Source organism: Ricinus communis, chromosome 10 (genome assembly GCF_019578655.1).
Source record: "Ricinus communis isolate WT05 ecotype wild-type chromosome 10, ASM1957865v1, whole genome shotgun sequence".
NCBI lineage: Eukaryota > Viridiplantae > Streptophyta > Magnoliopsida > Malpighiales > Euphorbiaceae > Ricinus > Ricinus communis.
This window is the reverse complement of record NC_063265.1, coordinates 8685624-8699549: the sequence shown is the minus strand read 5'-3', so window position 1 is coordinate 8699549 and position 13926 is coordinate 8685624. Positions and strand designations below refer to the sequence as shown.

At 32.2% G+C, this 13926-nt stretch overlaps 1 protein-coding gene across 5 annotated transcripts; it reads left to right on the top strand.

Moving 5' to 3' along the window:
• The first annotated feature begins 3844 nt into the window (after positions 1 to 3844).
• On the top strand, positions 3845 to 12859 carry LOC8280520 (GPCR-type G protein 1). 5 transcript variants are annotated; one of them, XM_025157504.2, is made up of 16 exons: positions 3845 to 4291; positions 4395 to 4495; positions 5052 to 5159; positions 6050 to 6170; positions 6836 to 6965; positions 7925 to 8003; positions 8471 to 8559; positions 9286 to 9378; positions 9820 to 9846; positions 9975 to 10061; positions 10150 to 10221; positions 10701 to 10831; positions 10924 to 11089; positions 11411 to 11456; positions 11575 to 11801; positions 12631 to 12859. In XM_025157504.2, the coding sequence occupies exons 1-13, from the start codon at positions 4077 to 4079 to the stop codon at positions 11075 to 11077; spliced, it is 1407 nt and encodes a 468-aa protein (XP_025013272.1). In that variant the 5' UTR covers positions 3845 to 4076; the 3' UTR covers positions 11078 to 11089; positions 11411 to 11456; positions 11575 to 11801; positions 12631 to 12859. The 5 variants fall into 5 exon arrangements, with proteins under 5 accessions (XP_025013272.1, XP_015575224.1, XP_002520085.1 ...); XM_015719738.2 differs by having other exon boundaries at positions 12603 to 12859; XM_002520039.3 differs by lacking the exon at positions 11575 to 11801.
• The last annotated feature ends 1067 nt before the right edge of the window (positions 12860 to 13926 follow it).

Sequence of the window (13926 nt, the reverse complement as noted above, 5' to 3'; positions counted from 1 at the left end):
CTAGATCTCCGTTCTGCAAGCTGCAGAAGGGGGTTTGCCATATTCAATGTTGAGTTGTGCCATAATTTCCTTGAACTCATCATAAGAAACGTCAATGACTGTTTTTCCTTCTTTGGCAAGAAACTCAATTGCCTCATCGAACATCAGCAGTGGCTTTTTATTCTTTCTCTGGGAACCATCTGGATCCTGATCATCTAGCTTAGGATGAATCTCTGAGCAAGAAGTATCCAGAGACATCTTCTTTGGATTCTTCTGTTGATGCTGAAAACAGGGTTCAGCATAATCCATATCATCATGACATAGGCATTCTGGCTTGCACATTTCTTGGGCTACATCCCAAACAAAGTGTCATCTGACTTGTGCAGCATAGATCTGGTTGCCAGATGCTTGAAAGGAGTGAATAGGGATCTTCTCCCTAGGCCGTGATACAGGTTGTATCATTGATGCTTGAAAAATGGATGGTGCTGAGGAAGATTCCTCAGTTCTTGTAAAGATCGTCTTAACAGTCCCATCCTTTTGCTGAATAAAGAGGGGATCTGTGGCTTGTACTGGTTTTGATTGAGATGCCTGGAGCTTCTCATAATTTGTTACCCACTCAATAGGAATTAGTTTCTGTAGATCTTCCCTTTCAAGCTGTCGAGGAGCTTGAACTATTGTAGGGGTTTGACCAGAATCAGCCATGATGTACAAAGCATCTGATGAGGCTTGAAAGCCTGGGATCTGCAAGTTAAGTGCATGATCCTGCAATCGATAAACGATCTGATGGTGAAGAGTCGCTGAGAGAGCATTTTCAATTTGACTAGCTCCCGTGATTTGGACTTGTACTTTCAAGGCAGTGGATAGATAGGGATCACTCAGAGAGAGGTTAAAGTTTGGGAAGAAATTCAAAACAACACTACCAGTGTTGAGTGTTGTGACTATTGTCCCAATCACTGCATGCTCGTACTTGAGATAACGGGTGTCTAGAAGCGACATACACGCGGTCTTTGTAGTGATGTGCAATCCCATCCTTCCATGATAGGAAAGGACAAGTCTCACAGCTCCAAGATGGAGATGAGAATAGCATTGTTTCCGACATTGTTCTATGAAAGAGGTGGGAATTTCTAAAGTAACATACTGCTCTTGAGAAGTAGCAGTAAGTGAACACTGAGAAAGTGAGGAAGATTGAACATATTCTTTTATGGTGAGAAAAGTATCAAAAATATTGTTTTTTTAATTTTTTTTTCAAAAATATAATTTTAGTTGCTTTTTAGTAATTGTTTTTTAATGAAACAACCATCCTATATTTAAAAAAAAAAGTAAAAGAAAAAACAGTATTTTTGAAAAATAAAATTACACAGTAAAAACGATATCTTTTATTGATTTTATAATATTTCTAAAAAGTTCCCTTAAGAAGAAATTACATAAAATACTGTAATTTTTTGAAAATATCATTTTTATTGTATTTTTTCTTTTATTTTACTTATAAATATTTTTAAATTTTACTTTTGTTATATTATTTTTACCATTTTTGCCATTTTTTTTCTCTTTCGTGCTTCTAAATTCTTTTTTAAATTTCAAATTTTTAAGAGAGCTGAAGTAAACTCATTTGATGGCACAGTTGACTTAGGACTTGCCTCAATTATGATTGCAGCTGCCTCCATTATGTAAGTCGCATGCTTTGTTGGAATAAATCCAGGATTTTTGATTGAAGACAACAGCTTATGATGGGTAATTGCAATTGATTTATTTCAAACCTCTCAATTGGCTGGTTTTGCACTTTTTCTGACCTTGATTTTAAGGAATTCCGAGCATATCTTTATAGTATGCGTTCCAATATGTTGATTAGATTTAAGATTTAATATTTGAATTTTGTCAATTTAAAAATCCTCTATTTAAATAGTATAAATATATTTCAAATTCATTGTTTGGATACTTTTTACTCAATAAATTTAAATTTAAAATAACTACTAAATTTAAATAATTTAAAAAGCATATTTAATAAAAATCTATTATCATAAATAAAATAAATAAATAAATATATATTTAAGATAATAATAATAAAATTAAAAATTAAAATAAATTAAAATTTAAAAAAAAAAAACTCATCAAACATTGTTCAAGGTTCAACCATCAACTGACTGTCTATTTTTTTTTTTATCCATTTGTATTGTATTTGTACTTGAAACAACTAAAATTCAAAATTAGTTCAGCCTAAACAAATTTAAAATTTACAAAATATCAAAAAATCAATAATAACTCAATATATTTATATACCAAAATCATTCGGGCTTATTTTTACATAATTAAAACATGCAGCCTATAACTGATAATAACGTACGATAATCAAATGATTTAAAAGGGAAAATAAAAGTTAATTTAGAAGTGACAATTTTTATTTTTATTTTCATTATGACAAACCAATAGCTAAAACATCCAAAATAAAAGGAGGAGGAACATACTCTTGATTCTCAGAATTAGGCGTAGAACCAGGCTTCCTTGCAAGGGCATGTTTGGTTCGTTGAAATTACAGATAACTAGCCAAGTCCTTGTCAAGGACCGTCCAATTTTGAACAAGCATTCCAAAATAAGAAGAGTCAATAAAATTCCCAGGAAGGGCATTAATCAGAAGAAGAGTATCAGACTCAGCACAAGCATTCCTCTTCAGCCAGGAAAGGATCAATAGAAGCAGAAATCGTTTTATTTCTTGATCCTTTCACAATCATCCCTTTGATGATGCAACCATATTGCATATACCCGATCATTATGTTGTCAACAGCATCAATGTTGCAGTTCGGGTTTCCTTCATTTTAAGGCTCTCTCCCCGCTTTCACCACGAAAATGCATTTTTGTGCTTCCATAAATAAGTGTTTCGGTAAAATTGATGAAAGAAACAAATGCATTTTCAGTGCTTTTAATTATTTTTTAGGAGGAGGAATATTGAGATTTGGATTTAAATTTCATGGGCTAAGAAGTTATTATCAGATGTATACTAAAAATATGCTAAATAGATATTAAAACATATGAAATAGATACAAAAAAATACGATATAGATATTAAAGATAATTTCAAATATCGGTTTCAAATACTAGTTATATATCTTATATAATACTAAGTATATACTCAATACTTGAAATGAATACTAAAAGATAATTTCAAATATTAGTTATATCATATTTATATTATTATATACAAAAAATATATCAAAACATATGTAATGAATATCAAAAAAATAGTTTTAAATACTAATTATGTATATCAATTTAATACCATTGAATGGATAATACTAAATATATATTAAACATATATCAAATAACTGAATTTATAAAAATTATAAAAACATATACCAAATTACTTATAATATATATTATTCTATAAAGAAAATATACTTAACATATACCACCGTATTTTTTAAATAAAATCTGAATTTTCGGTATTTTTTTTAAAGAAAAACTTTCAGCAGTAAAATATATATTTAACCTTTTTCAGAATATGTTTTTTTTTTAAATTATAGAATTAAGCCTTACTGTAAATCTTTTCAATTATCAAGACAAGTTTAAGACTATGTTAATCAAATCTATTTTATAAAAATAATTATCTTGATTTTAAAAATTACTTTCAATAAATTAATATTTTAAAAAAACGAGTTTCACAAAATAATTTATAAAAAAAAGAAAAAAATCAATTTAATAAAACAATTTTCTAATTCTATCGTTTTTATTTTAACAGCGTAGAAATTCCAAAGTCTAAGCCCTTTACGCTACCCAGGTTTCTGCTTCCCTGAGCCGGGCTTTTTATTGTAAGCTTAGTGCTGATAAACTCCCCTTGATGGACCGGGCTCTTCTTTCTTTTTTATAATAAATTTTATTTTATTCTTTTCATACCCAGTGAAAAAAGAAAAAGAAAAAAAAAAGGCGTCTCTGTTTCATTTCATGGGAGAGAGCAAGAGCAGGAACAGATCAAGTGCAGAAACTTTCACAAAATCTAGTAGAGTGTTTTTCTACAAATTGAAACAAGCTTCAAAACCCTAAAATTTACTTCAAATTTAGATCGAAAACAGTAGTTTGAGGCAGTATTACAAGTAACAGAGAGTAAGGATGGGGTGGGGAACAGCGATTTACGAGGGAGTGGTGGTGGTTGGGTCACTCTGCTTATTAGGTTGGACCGGGCTTTGGTTTTTGAACCGGAGACTGTACAAAGAATATGAAGAGAAAAGAGTGTTAGTTCAGATCATATTCAGTGTCGTTTTTGCCTTCTCTTGTAATCTCCTTCAGCTTGTTCTTTTCGAGATCATTCCTATTCTCTCCAAAGAGTAACTAACTACTTCCTTTCTCTGTTTTAATAATGTTGGTTTTAATTAATAATTGATTGGTTAAATTAATTAAATGATGTTAGAATTAATTGTGTCGCTGTAGGTCAAGATGGATGAACTGGAAGGTGGATCTGTTTTGCTTGATATTGTTATTGGTGTTTATGTTGCCTTATTATCATTGCTACTTGATGCTTTGTAACAATGGTATGTATCATTCTTACTCTTTTTCTGGATTTGTGTTACTCTTATGTTCACTTGTTCTCCAGTTTGATTTCTTTTTTTGCTTCATTTTATTTTCATTAGAGATTTTTTGTTCCTATAGTCATTTCATTAGTAACTGTCCCTTTTTATGTATTCTTTATCATAGTGTTTCGAAAAGTCCAATAAATACAAGATTTCAGTTCAATTGAATCCTATTCAGCTAATTCCTGTGTTTGTAAAGATTATAGTTTCTACAATCCAGTTCTTTCAACTTTTTTCTTTTTAAAGGAGTTGCATTTCTAAAGAAATTTTGAGAAAAATGAATCTCGCCACAATTGAATTAATTTCTTGCACGTAATTCATGCCCTCTGTGTATAAATAATATGCAAATTTTTGCACAGCACAAATGATCACCTCTGGATGCCTAGGTATGATATTTTCATATTATTGTTTGAATTTCTGGGATGAGAATGTAATGGCAGTGGTTGAATGTAGTTCTTATTTAAGTTATTCAGTGATTGGCCTTTCCTGTTGGTATGAATTGAAATTTTTCTCCCAGGTGTAAGGAAGGAACGGGCTGCTCTAGGAGCCATCTTATTCTTGCTGGCATTTCTTTATGCTTTTTGGCGCATGGGCATTCATTTTCCTATGCCTTCACCTGATAAAGGTTTCTGTTCGTATCCTTTATGCTCATAGCTGCTCTCTCTCTATACATGCATGCATAAAATGCAACGCTGTTTAGTAATGTGCTTGCTTGGCTTTTAATTTCTCCTAATTGAGAATTCATTCCCATGCATGGTTCTTGTACTTAATTTTCGTCTATTGTGATGAAAAATTACAGCATGGAAGAAAATGGTGTTGATTATTGTGTCTTGAAAAGATACATGATGAATAAATCACAAATGTCAAGTGTATGAAATTTTAAGATTGAACAATATGCTGTATGTAGTTTTGGAGACTGTAAATTGGAATAGATATGGAAAATCAGTTTATCTTTTATTTAAGTGTCAAAATGTAAAAGCCAATATAAAAAATTCTCATGGTAGAAACCTTTGAAAATATTTGGAGATTCTGTTACGTGGTAATATCATTATTCTAATTTTCCCTCTTTATCCTTTTCTCCTGTGCTGGTTATTTCTGTATTGAAGGCAAAACATCTTTATCTATCCAGTTCCTATAGCCAGGAAGTCAGGATAAATCAGTAACCTTGTGGGTATAACACCTTGCCGTTAAAGTTTAGTAATACAGAAAACAAGTATTAATTGTGGCTGCATAATGTCTTTTCTTCGTATAATCCAAACATGGTGGGATGCAGTTCAATTATATAGTTGCTCTACATAACTCACCTTGACATGCTATAATTCCACCATGAACCAGATATTTTAACATGAGGTGGGAACCGTTAATACTATGTATGCCTTCCTATATGTTATGATGCATCTCCTTTTCTTGTTTTAATCTATGTCGTTAATTTATAAATTAAAATTATTAGTTTTTCCTATTATTTTTTGTGCATTGAGATTTTGCTGTGACTGATCTCAATATTATACCTTTTAGGTTTCTTCACCATGCCTCAGCTAGTGAGCCGAATCGGGGTCATTGGTGTGACTGTCATGGCAGTTTTATCTGGTTTTGGAGCTGTAAATTTGCCATATAGTTATTTATCCCTCTTTATCAGGTAAATACATGCTATTGATTTTTTTCCTTTTTTTACAGGACTCCTAGTACTTCGTTTTTCAATTCTGTTGTTTTCTATCAGTTTAATTACATTTGAATTGCTTCATGTTTACTTTTCACCTTCGTGATTGCTTCTTAAAAATGCGTTTCAATTAAAACTTTTTAGTAGTAATTCCTAAGGGTAATAACAATATTTATAACTTGGGAATTCCAATTTGAAGGTCCCTAGTCCAATTATCAGAATGTGCAGGTAGTTGAGGGGCTAGGTTTATAGGAATAGGATTCGTTAAATTTTGTTGTATAGTCTGGTCTTTGCTTAAGGAAAGAATGCTTTGATGTGAATGGATGATTTGATATGTAGCATAATTGGATCATTGAGTGATGTCCTCCAACTGAGGCGGGTGATGCTCAAAAATTTTCATATCTTTGGCCAGGACATGTTTCCAGAAGTGCTCTACTGTGTTTCTTATATTGTGAAAGTACCAAATTTCACCTATATATTAACCCAAGTGTTTTCATCTTACAAGCCCACCACCCCACCCCCGTAGAAAAGAATTTCATGTAGATTATGATGTTTGTCTAAATCATCCTGGTATTGAATAAGTTTTTATGGAGCTATTTTTTCTTCCTGGTATGATTACTGATTACATGTCATGTACGTGGTAGAGAAATTGAGGAATCGGAGATCAAGGCTTTGGAAAGGCAATTAATGCAATCAATAGAGACATGTATTGTGAAGAAAAAGAAAATAATTATTTCTCAGATGGAGATGGAGCGAATTCAAGGATCAGAAGAGGTTTCTTATCCTTCTATATTTCTTGTTGTTACTTTTATGCCATTACAGTGTCTTAGATTCAACAACTTTGGATGCCAGATTTTCACCACATTTTCTCTAATTTTTTTATGCTTTTAATGATATTTTCTTATGGATTTCTCTTTTGTAATGTCAGATCTGTGATTTACTCATGTTTAATATCCTGTCACTGTCGAAGTATCATTCATCTAGTATGGGATTGCGCTCCTGATATGAATATTTGATAGCGTATCATTCCATGTGCTTTTATGACATTTAGAGAAATACAAGCAAAAAGCATCTAGTTTCTGGAGGGGCACATGATTGAAAGCAATGTGCTTTGATAGAGTAGTAATGTTGAATGCTTACACTAGATGATTGTTTTAACTACACGAGTCTTTTTTCCCAATTTGCTATTTTACGGCCAAACTTTTTTGCTGTTGTAAAAAATCTCTTTTACAAATTCAGCCCATGCTATCCTTAGTCTATATCAATCCAGCTACTTGCGTTCAACTATCCTTTTCTAATGGTGCTTCCATGGGTATGTATTTACTTGACTAAATAATTTCAGATAGGTGTTCTTGGACCTATCCTCTATTGAAACCACCTCTAGTTCTTTGCATTCTTAGATGTCTGTATTAAAATTTTCAATTTTGTTCTTATCAGTTTATGCACATGTTTCTTTATTGAATACTCGACCTACTACTACCTTGGAGGTTCTTAAAAAATGTCCCTGGATATTCTCAAAAAAAAAAACATCACTCTATTGACGAGGTCAAATCTGGTTACAATACCTGGTAACAGTTTAGGTACTGGTAGTCTACTCAGTATCAGCTTAGAAACTTTGCCATTACCCCAGACCTTTTTTTCCCTCATAAAGCCAACACTTCACAGTTGCTACAGATAATGACTATACAAATCCCATTCTGTAGATATTGCTTACTTGATGTTGTGCATTGCAGAAGTTAAAGGCCAGATCTTTCTTTAAACGGATTGTTGGAACAGTTGTACGATCAGTTCAAGATGACCAAAAGGAGCAAGGTGACTGTAACTTTACCTTTTCTCTAGATATCATGATCATTTCACATTTTATGATGTGTTTTTTGATAGCTTATCTTTCATCTATTTTCCACACCTTTTAGTTTGTTGTTTACTTTTAGTGATGGGTTAGTAGATTTGTCACCATTTGGCACTCCAGGTGCTTCTTGGTACAGAGTGTTTCAAAATGTATAACCATGTGTGTCGAGCAGTAAAGATACTTGCAAGGTGTCTGAGTTATTGATATTTTCATCTTCAAACTTGTCAGACAGTTTTCTGGCTTGTGTTTTTTTGTCTCTGTATTGTTTCTGAAAAAATGCAGTTTTGTTGCATGCTTGGTGCTGCATTTTGGCTTATTTTAATAAGCATCGACTTCTACTCTCTAAAAATTTTGTTGTCCATCTGCTATAGCAATTGTTCTTCTCGATTGTTGATTTTTAATGATGATGTACCCTTTTTTCTTACTCCAGATATTAAAAACTTGGAAGCAGAGGTGCAAGCTTTAGAGGAGCTCTCAAAGCAGCTTTTCTTGGAAATATATGAACTTCGTCAAGCTAAGGTCTATCTCTAGAATATGCTCTTGTATGTATCTAATTAATTAACTTTGTCCTAATTATCATTAGGAACATAGGAGACAGGAAAAAGGAAATTATTCAATAATGTCTACAAGTTGTCACAGGTTGGACTTATATGTTGAATGTTTAAGGGTTTGATAATCTAATGAGTAAAGCTGTGACTGTAAGCTATTTACAATGCTGCTTACATTGAAGTTATGAAAACGTATCACAATTTATCAGGAAAAATTGGTTCCTATGCTCTCTCTCTCAGTGACTTTTCTCTAATAACTAAAGAGTCTGTGCTATATCTTTGTTACTTGAGTATCATGTAGTATTTGCTCTATGAAGAACTGGTTTATTATCATCGTGTTTTACTTAGCAAGCTCGTCAACATTATTGTGCTTCTAAAGCCATTTAAGTGAAATTTTCTTTCGCGGTTTTCTTTGAATAAAATTCAATAATAGATTTGCACATTACTTACCATGGAAAGATCATCTGCGAAGCTTAAGAAGAACAAAGGAAGAAAAACAACATTTTAAATAAAAGAGAGCTGATCAACTAACTGCATTAAGTAAAAGAAAAAAATAAAGAATAATAAAAGCAAAATGTACATTGGAAAAAACATTAATGGTAATACTCACGTATATAATCTATGTATTTTCTTGAATTCGATTATTTTTTTTAACTTTTTCTTTTATGCTTTTATTGATGATTTGCTTACTTTGCAGGAGGCAGCTGCTTTTTCTCGGACCTGGAGGGGTCACATGCAGAATCTACTTGGCTATGCATGCTCTATCTATTGTGTATACAAAATGATTAAGGTATGGATTGTCACATTCATAATTTTAGGTCCATTTCTTTCAGACTACAAGATAACTTTCCCAAGAAGTTTGCCTTGGAATGTGAAAGTAATTGTCAAGGCAAACTGAACTTTGATAAAAAAAATGCTGGTTTGTCTCCTCTCAACTCCCTTCTCAAACAGAGAGAACTTCTGATTTTCTGGTAAATTATTCTGCATTCCTTGCAGTGCACCATTGTCTTTCTGTTCTGAATCTAAATTGTCAGATTTTGTTGAATGATTATCCTTTTGGTTTAATCTTTCTGCCCAATTTGACAGAAGGCAATGCTTTTTCGTTTAATCAAAATTATCAATAAATGACTTCTCCTGCTGGCCTTTCAATTTTATTGTTTAATTGCTTATCCTGATCTCAATCTCAGCATATGAACATTAAGTTAACTGATTACTGTGTTTGCTTATGCAGTCTTTACAAAGCGTTATTTTCAAGGAGGTAAACTCTGTCGCTAAATGATTCCTTTTAACATGCTCTACTTTGTACTTTGCTTGCAATTTCAAATTATTAAACCATGTTGCATTATGTTGTTCATGTAATATAGATAATAATCTTTTTCTTTACAGTCTGGCTCGGTAGATCCTGTGACAAGGACTATTAGCATATTCTTGCAGTTCTTTGATATAGGAATTAATGCTGCATTATTGTCACAGGTCAGTGTTTGTTTTTTAATATTTTTGAAGGCTGTGAAGTATGTTGCACAGCAAAGAGCATTATCTTACATATTCTTTTGTTCTACAGTATATTTCGCTGTTATTCATCGGAGTATTGGTTGTCATATCAGTTCGAGGGTTCTTAACAAATTTAATGAAGGTAATTTTGCTTTCTTCTTAGCTATTTCCTCAAATTATGTACTAGAAAGAGCTTCATTATGCTGTTGCTGGTCTTGGTTTCTTGTAGAACAACTTGAATTCATTAAAGAGAAAACTATAACTCTTTCTGATATTGTTACTGGAATTGTGAATGAATTCAATCCTTGGACAGGTAAGAAAATCCCTACGGAGATGAATTGCAGCCTGGAATTTGTGTAAAAACTGCTTACGTGAGTGTTGAAGTTGCGTAAAAGAAAAAAAAAAAATAGATGCATCTAGTTTAGAATTCAACTCAACTTGGCCTCAGATCCTAATTTAATTGAGGTTTGCCAAGTTCAGTTGCATTATCTTATGCAGCATATCCTCCTATCTCATCTAATATGGATTTTAATTTTGGTTGGGTGAACATTCCAAACCCTGTTGAAGTAAAATAAAGCGACTTATCTTAGTGGTTGACTTGCAGTATTTGGCTGTCTGCAGTTTTTCTTTGCAGTGTCCAGAGTAGGGAGTGGATCATCAAGTAATGTTGTACTTTTTCTGTCTGAAATTATGGGAATGTACTTTCTCTCTTCTATTCTTTTGATCAGGAAAAGCTTAGCAAATGAATACAGGTATGCTGATGGTTTGGTTCAAGACTTAACATTTTCTTGGGCACTGATACATGAGTTTTTGTTATTTTATCTGAGATGCTGTCTCTTGACAGGCTGATTATAACAGATGTATTGGGTGGAGATATTCAGTTTGACTTCTATCACCGGTGGTTTGATGCCATTTTCGTAGCAAGTGCTTTCCTTTCTCTGCTTTTGCTTTCTGCGCATTATACATCTCGCCAGTCTGATAAACACCCAATTGATTGATTTACTCATTCTGTAAGTATCAGCTTATGCCATATTTTCATTTCCTTTGGATCAATTAAAGCGTCTGCCGAAATTTCATAATGGAAATTGACACGTAACAATTTTCGAAGTCTTTAATCAATGTGACAATACAAATATGTAACAAATGACCATGGTTAGTGTTGTAATCATGGATGTCAAAGGAAATGTAATTTTTTGGGTTGAGTACCAATCAGTATAACTAATATCATTATCTAGTATTATTGCATCAAAAAACAGCACTGAAGTCTAAAGCTTAGCCTAAATTTCACTCAACTGGCAGATTGTTAACTGTGCTTTTATTTTGTGGAACAGGGAGCATACTGATAAGATGTTAACTACCATTTCAAGGCCAAACAAGGTACTCCCTTCTGTAGATCCTCTATGACTAACTTCAATTATATGTAGCTAGCATTTTTTTCATGATCATTTTCTGATCAAGTGTCTGTAAGAGTAACTAGAACTAATGTCACGTGCAGTCGTATTTGGATCTGTCCATTATAGTGGACCTTAAGAGGTGCAGTTGCCTAGTATATAAAGAAATGGCATGTACCAGCTTTAACATGGAGCAAACTTCTGCTTTCAATATAATGAATAGAGTTCACCAAACTCTCAAAAGGACCAATACAGCCCAAAAGTGAACTTGAAAGGAGGGAAAATGGTCCTCAACTAGTTTGAGACTGAACTTTGTTATATTGAGCTGAAGGTATTCTTCAATATGGTACAGTCTTTTCTGGAGGATCAGTTGTTTGACTTTAGGCTATTATGAAATGCCATTTTACAGAAGCTAGGTCAATCGGAGGGATGATCTGGATGCTGTCCCAATTTATCATTCTTGCATAAAGTGGCTCAAAATTTCTCATTTCGTGGAATGTAGATACATATCATTAGAAATGCATGGAGTAGAGCAGAGGTTTCTGATGTTAAATGTTATTTATGATGATTAAAGACGCCCAGAGTGGCTATCATGGAGTATCTAAGTATGTTACAGTTGCTTTTGGGTTTCCAATCCATTAGGAATGTTGGCAATCCCAAGTTAATGTTGACAGCTAGACAATTTTTATAAATAGCAGGTTATATTGGAAGATGTCACAGAGACACTAATTATTAATCTTAGATGGAGGTAATGTTGGTGATGTCACCTAGAGAGTGTAACTGGATTCAGTGATGACTGTTACACGAATAGAAGAATCAACTCATTGTAATCAGAAGCAGGGTCTGATTATATAGTAACCTACAGGAAAAAGTGGCATTAGGGCTATAACCAATCAAGTAGTATTGCACCTGTTCTTTCACCATGGTTCTTGTCATGCTCTCAAATGGCTGCATGCAGAATTATTTCTAAGATAACTGATCTTCAAGTTCTGTCAATGTATTATTGTTTCTATGAAATTAATAAAATCTCATCCTTTGATATGCACAAACTTCTCAGACTTGTACATTCTCTAAAATTTTGCATGTCATTGTAATTTTTGCTACTTATTATTACTTTTCTGGTTTTTCTCAGGGTGACAAATATGTATTGCATATTGCAGATCATAAATGATTTAAGATGTGAAGAGTATTGTAAGACACTGCAGACAAGAATATTTTTGCACAGCCAACAAGGGTTTGTACGAATGTGCGAATTGGGCATGCCATTATTTTTGTGTATAGTTCCTGTGTAATAGAGCTCTAGCAATCATCTTTGACAGATGATGATGTTTCACAGACGAACACAATTCCATTAATTTTTTGAATGAGAAGTATTACTCTCGTCATTTACGAGTTCTTCCTACACTATTAAATTCTGAAGTTTGTGTTGGCAATCATGTTAATCAATCAGTCACTAGTTCTGGTTTTAACTGAATGAGAATTTTACTGTAAATTACGAGTCAAGTTTTCGGCAGCTTTCAGTTGAAGGATTACCATCTGATACTGTAGCAAAGCCTTGAACCTCTTCATCTGCGGATCTGAAAGGATGAAGCTGGTATTTATTTTGTTAGCTATCTTATAATTACTTTTTTAACTGCATGATGATACCTATTACTTGTATGCATAATTTAAGCAACCACTAATTCATTACTTAATTTTAATCATTTTGATGCTCCGCTACAGCATTGTAATACTCCATTACATTCCAAAGTAATTGTGAATTTGACGTGCTTATAAAAATGTAAATGATTTACTACAAACATCTAGGATATTAGGCTACAGTAAATGGTGATCTTCGAACATACTAAATACACATGTATAATGTTATCTAAATTTATGGGTGTTTGTAGGTTGAATTGACCAATAAATTTGGGTTCATTAGTTTTTAATCGAGTTCGGTTTAAAATTTTAATTCGAAAATTAAATTTTAAATTTTTATAAAAATCGAAAGTCCTTAACAAGAAAAATAACAAACAAAACTGCATGTATTTATATAATTAGATTAGATGAAAAGATAAAATTAAATATTTCTTTCTGATGAGAAAAAATAAAACTAATTAACAATTCTAAAGATTTAAAAGAAAATATGGTAAAATAAAATAGAAAAATTGATGTCAAAAATTTTAGAATTATAAATGAAAGAATATATATGATATTGAAATGATGTAAATTTATATAAATCATATATTATATATGGGTTTTAACTATTAATTTTATATCGGGTTGGGCTGAGTTTTATTATAATTTTCAAATTTAAAATCAAATTCAATTCACTTTTATTTGATTTTAGACATTTGCAAACTATTTCTAACCTAAGATAGTTTAAACCCAATAAATTAATTTTGATTTTTATTGAATTTTTCGGATTGATCGGTTATCGGTTTGGTTAAACACTTCTATCTAAAATAATTTCTCTT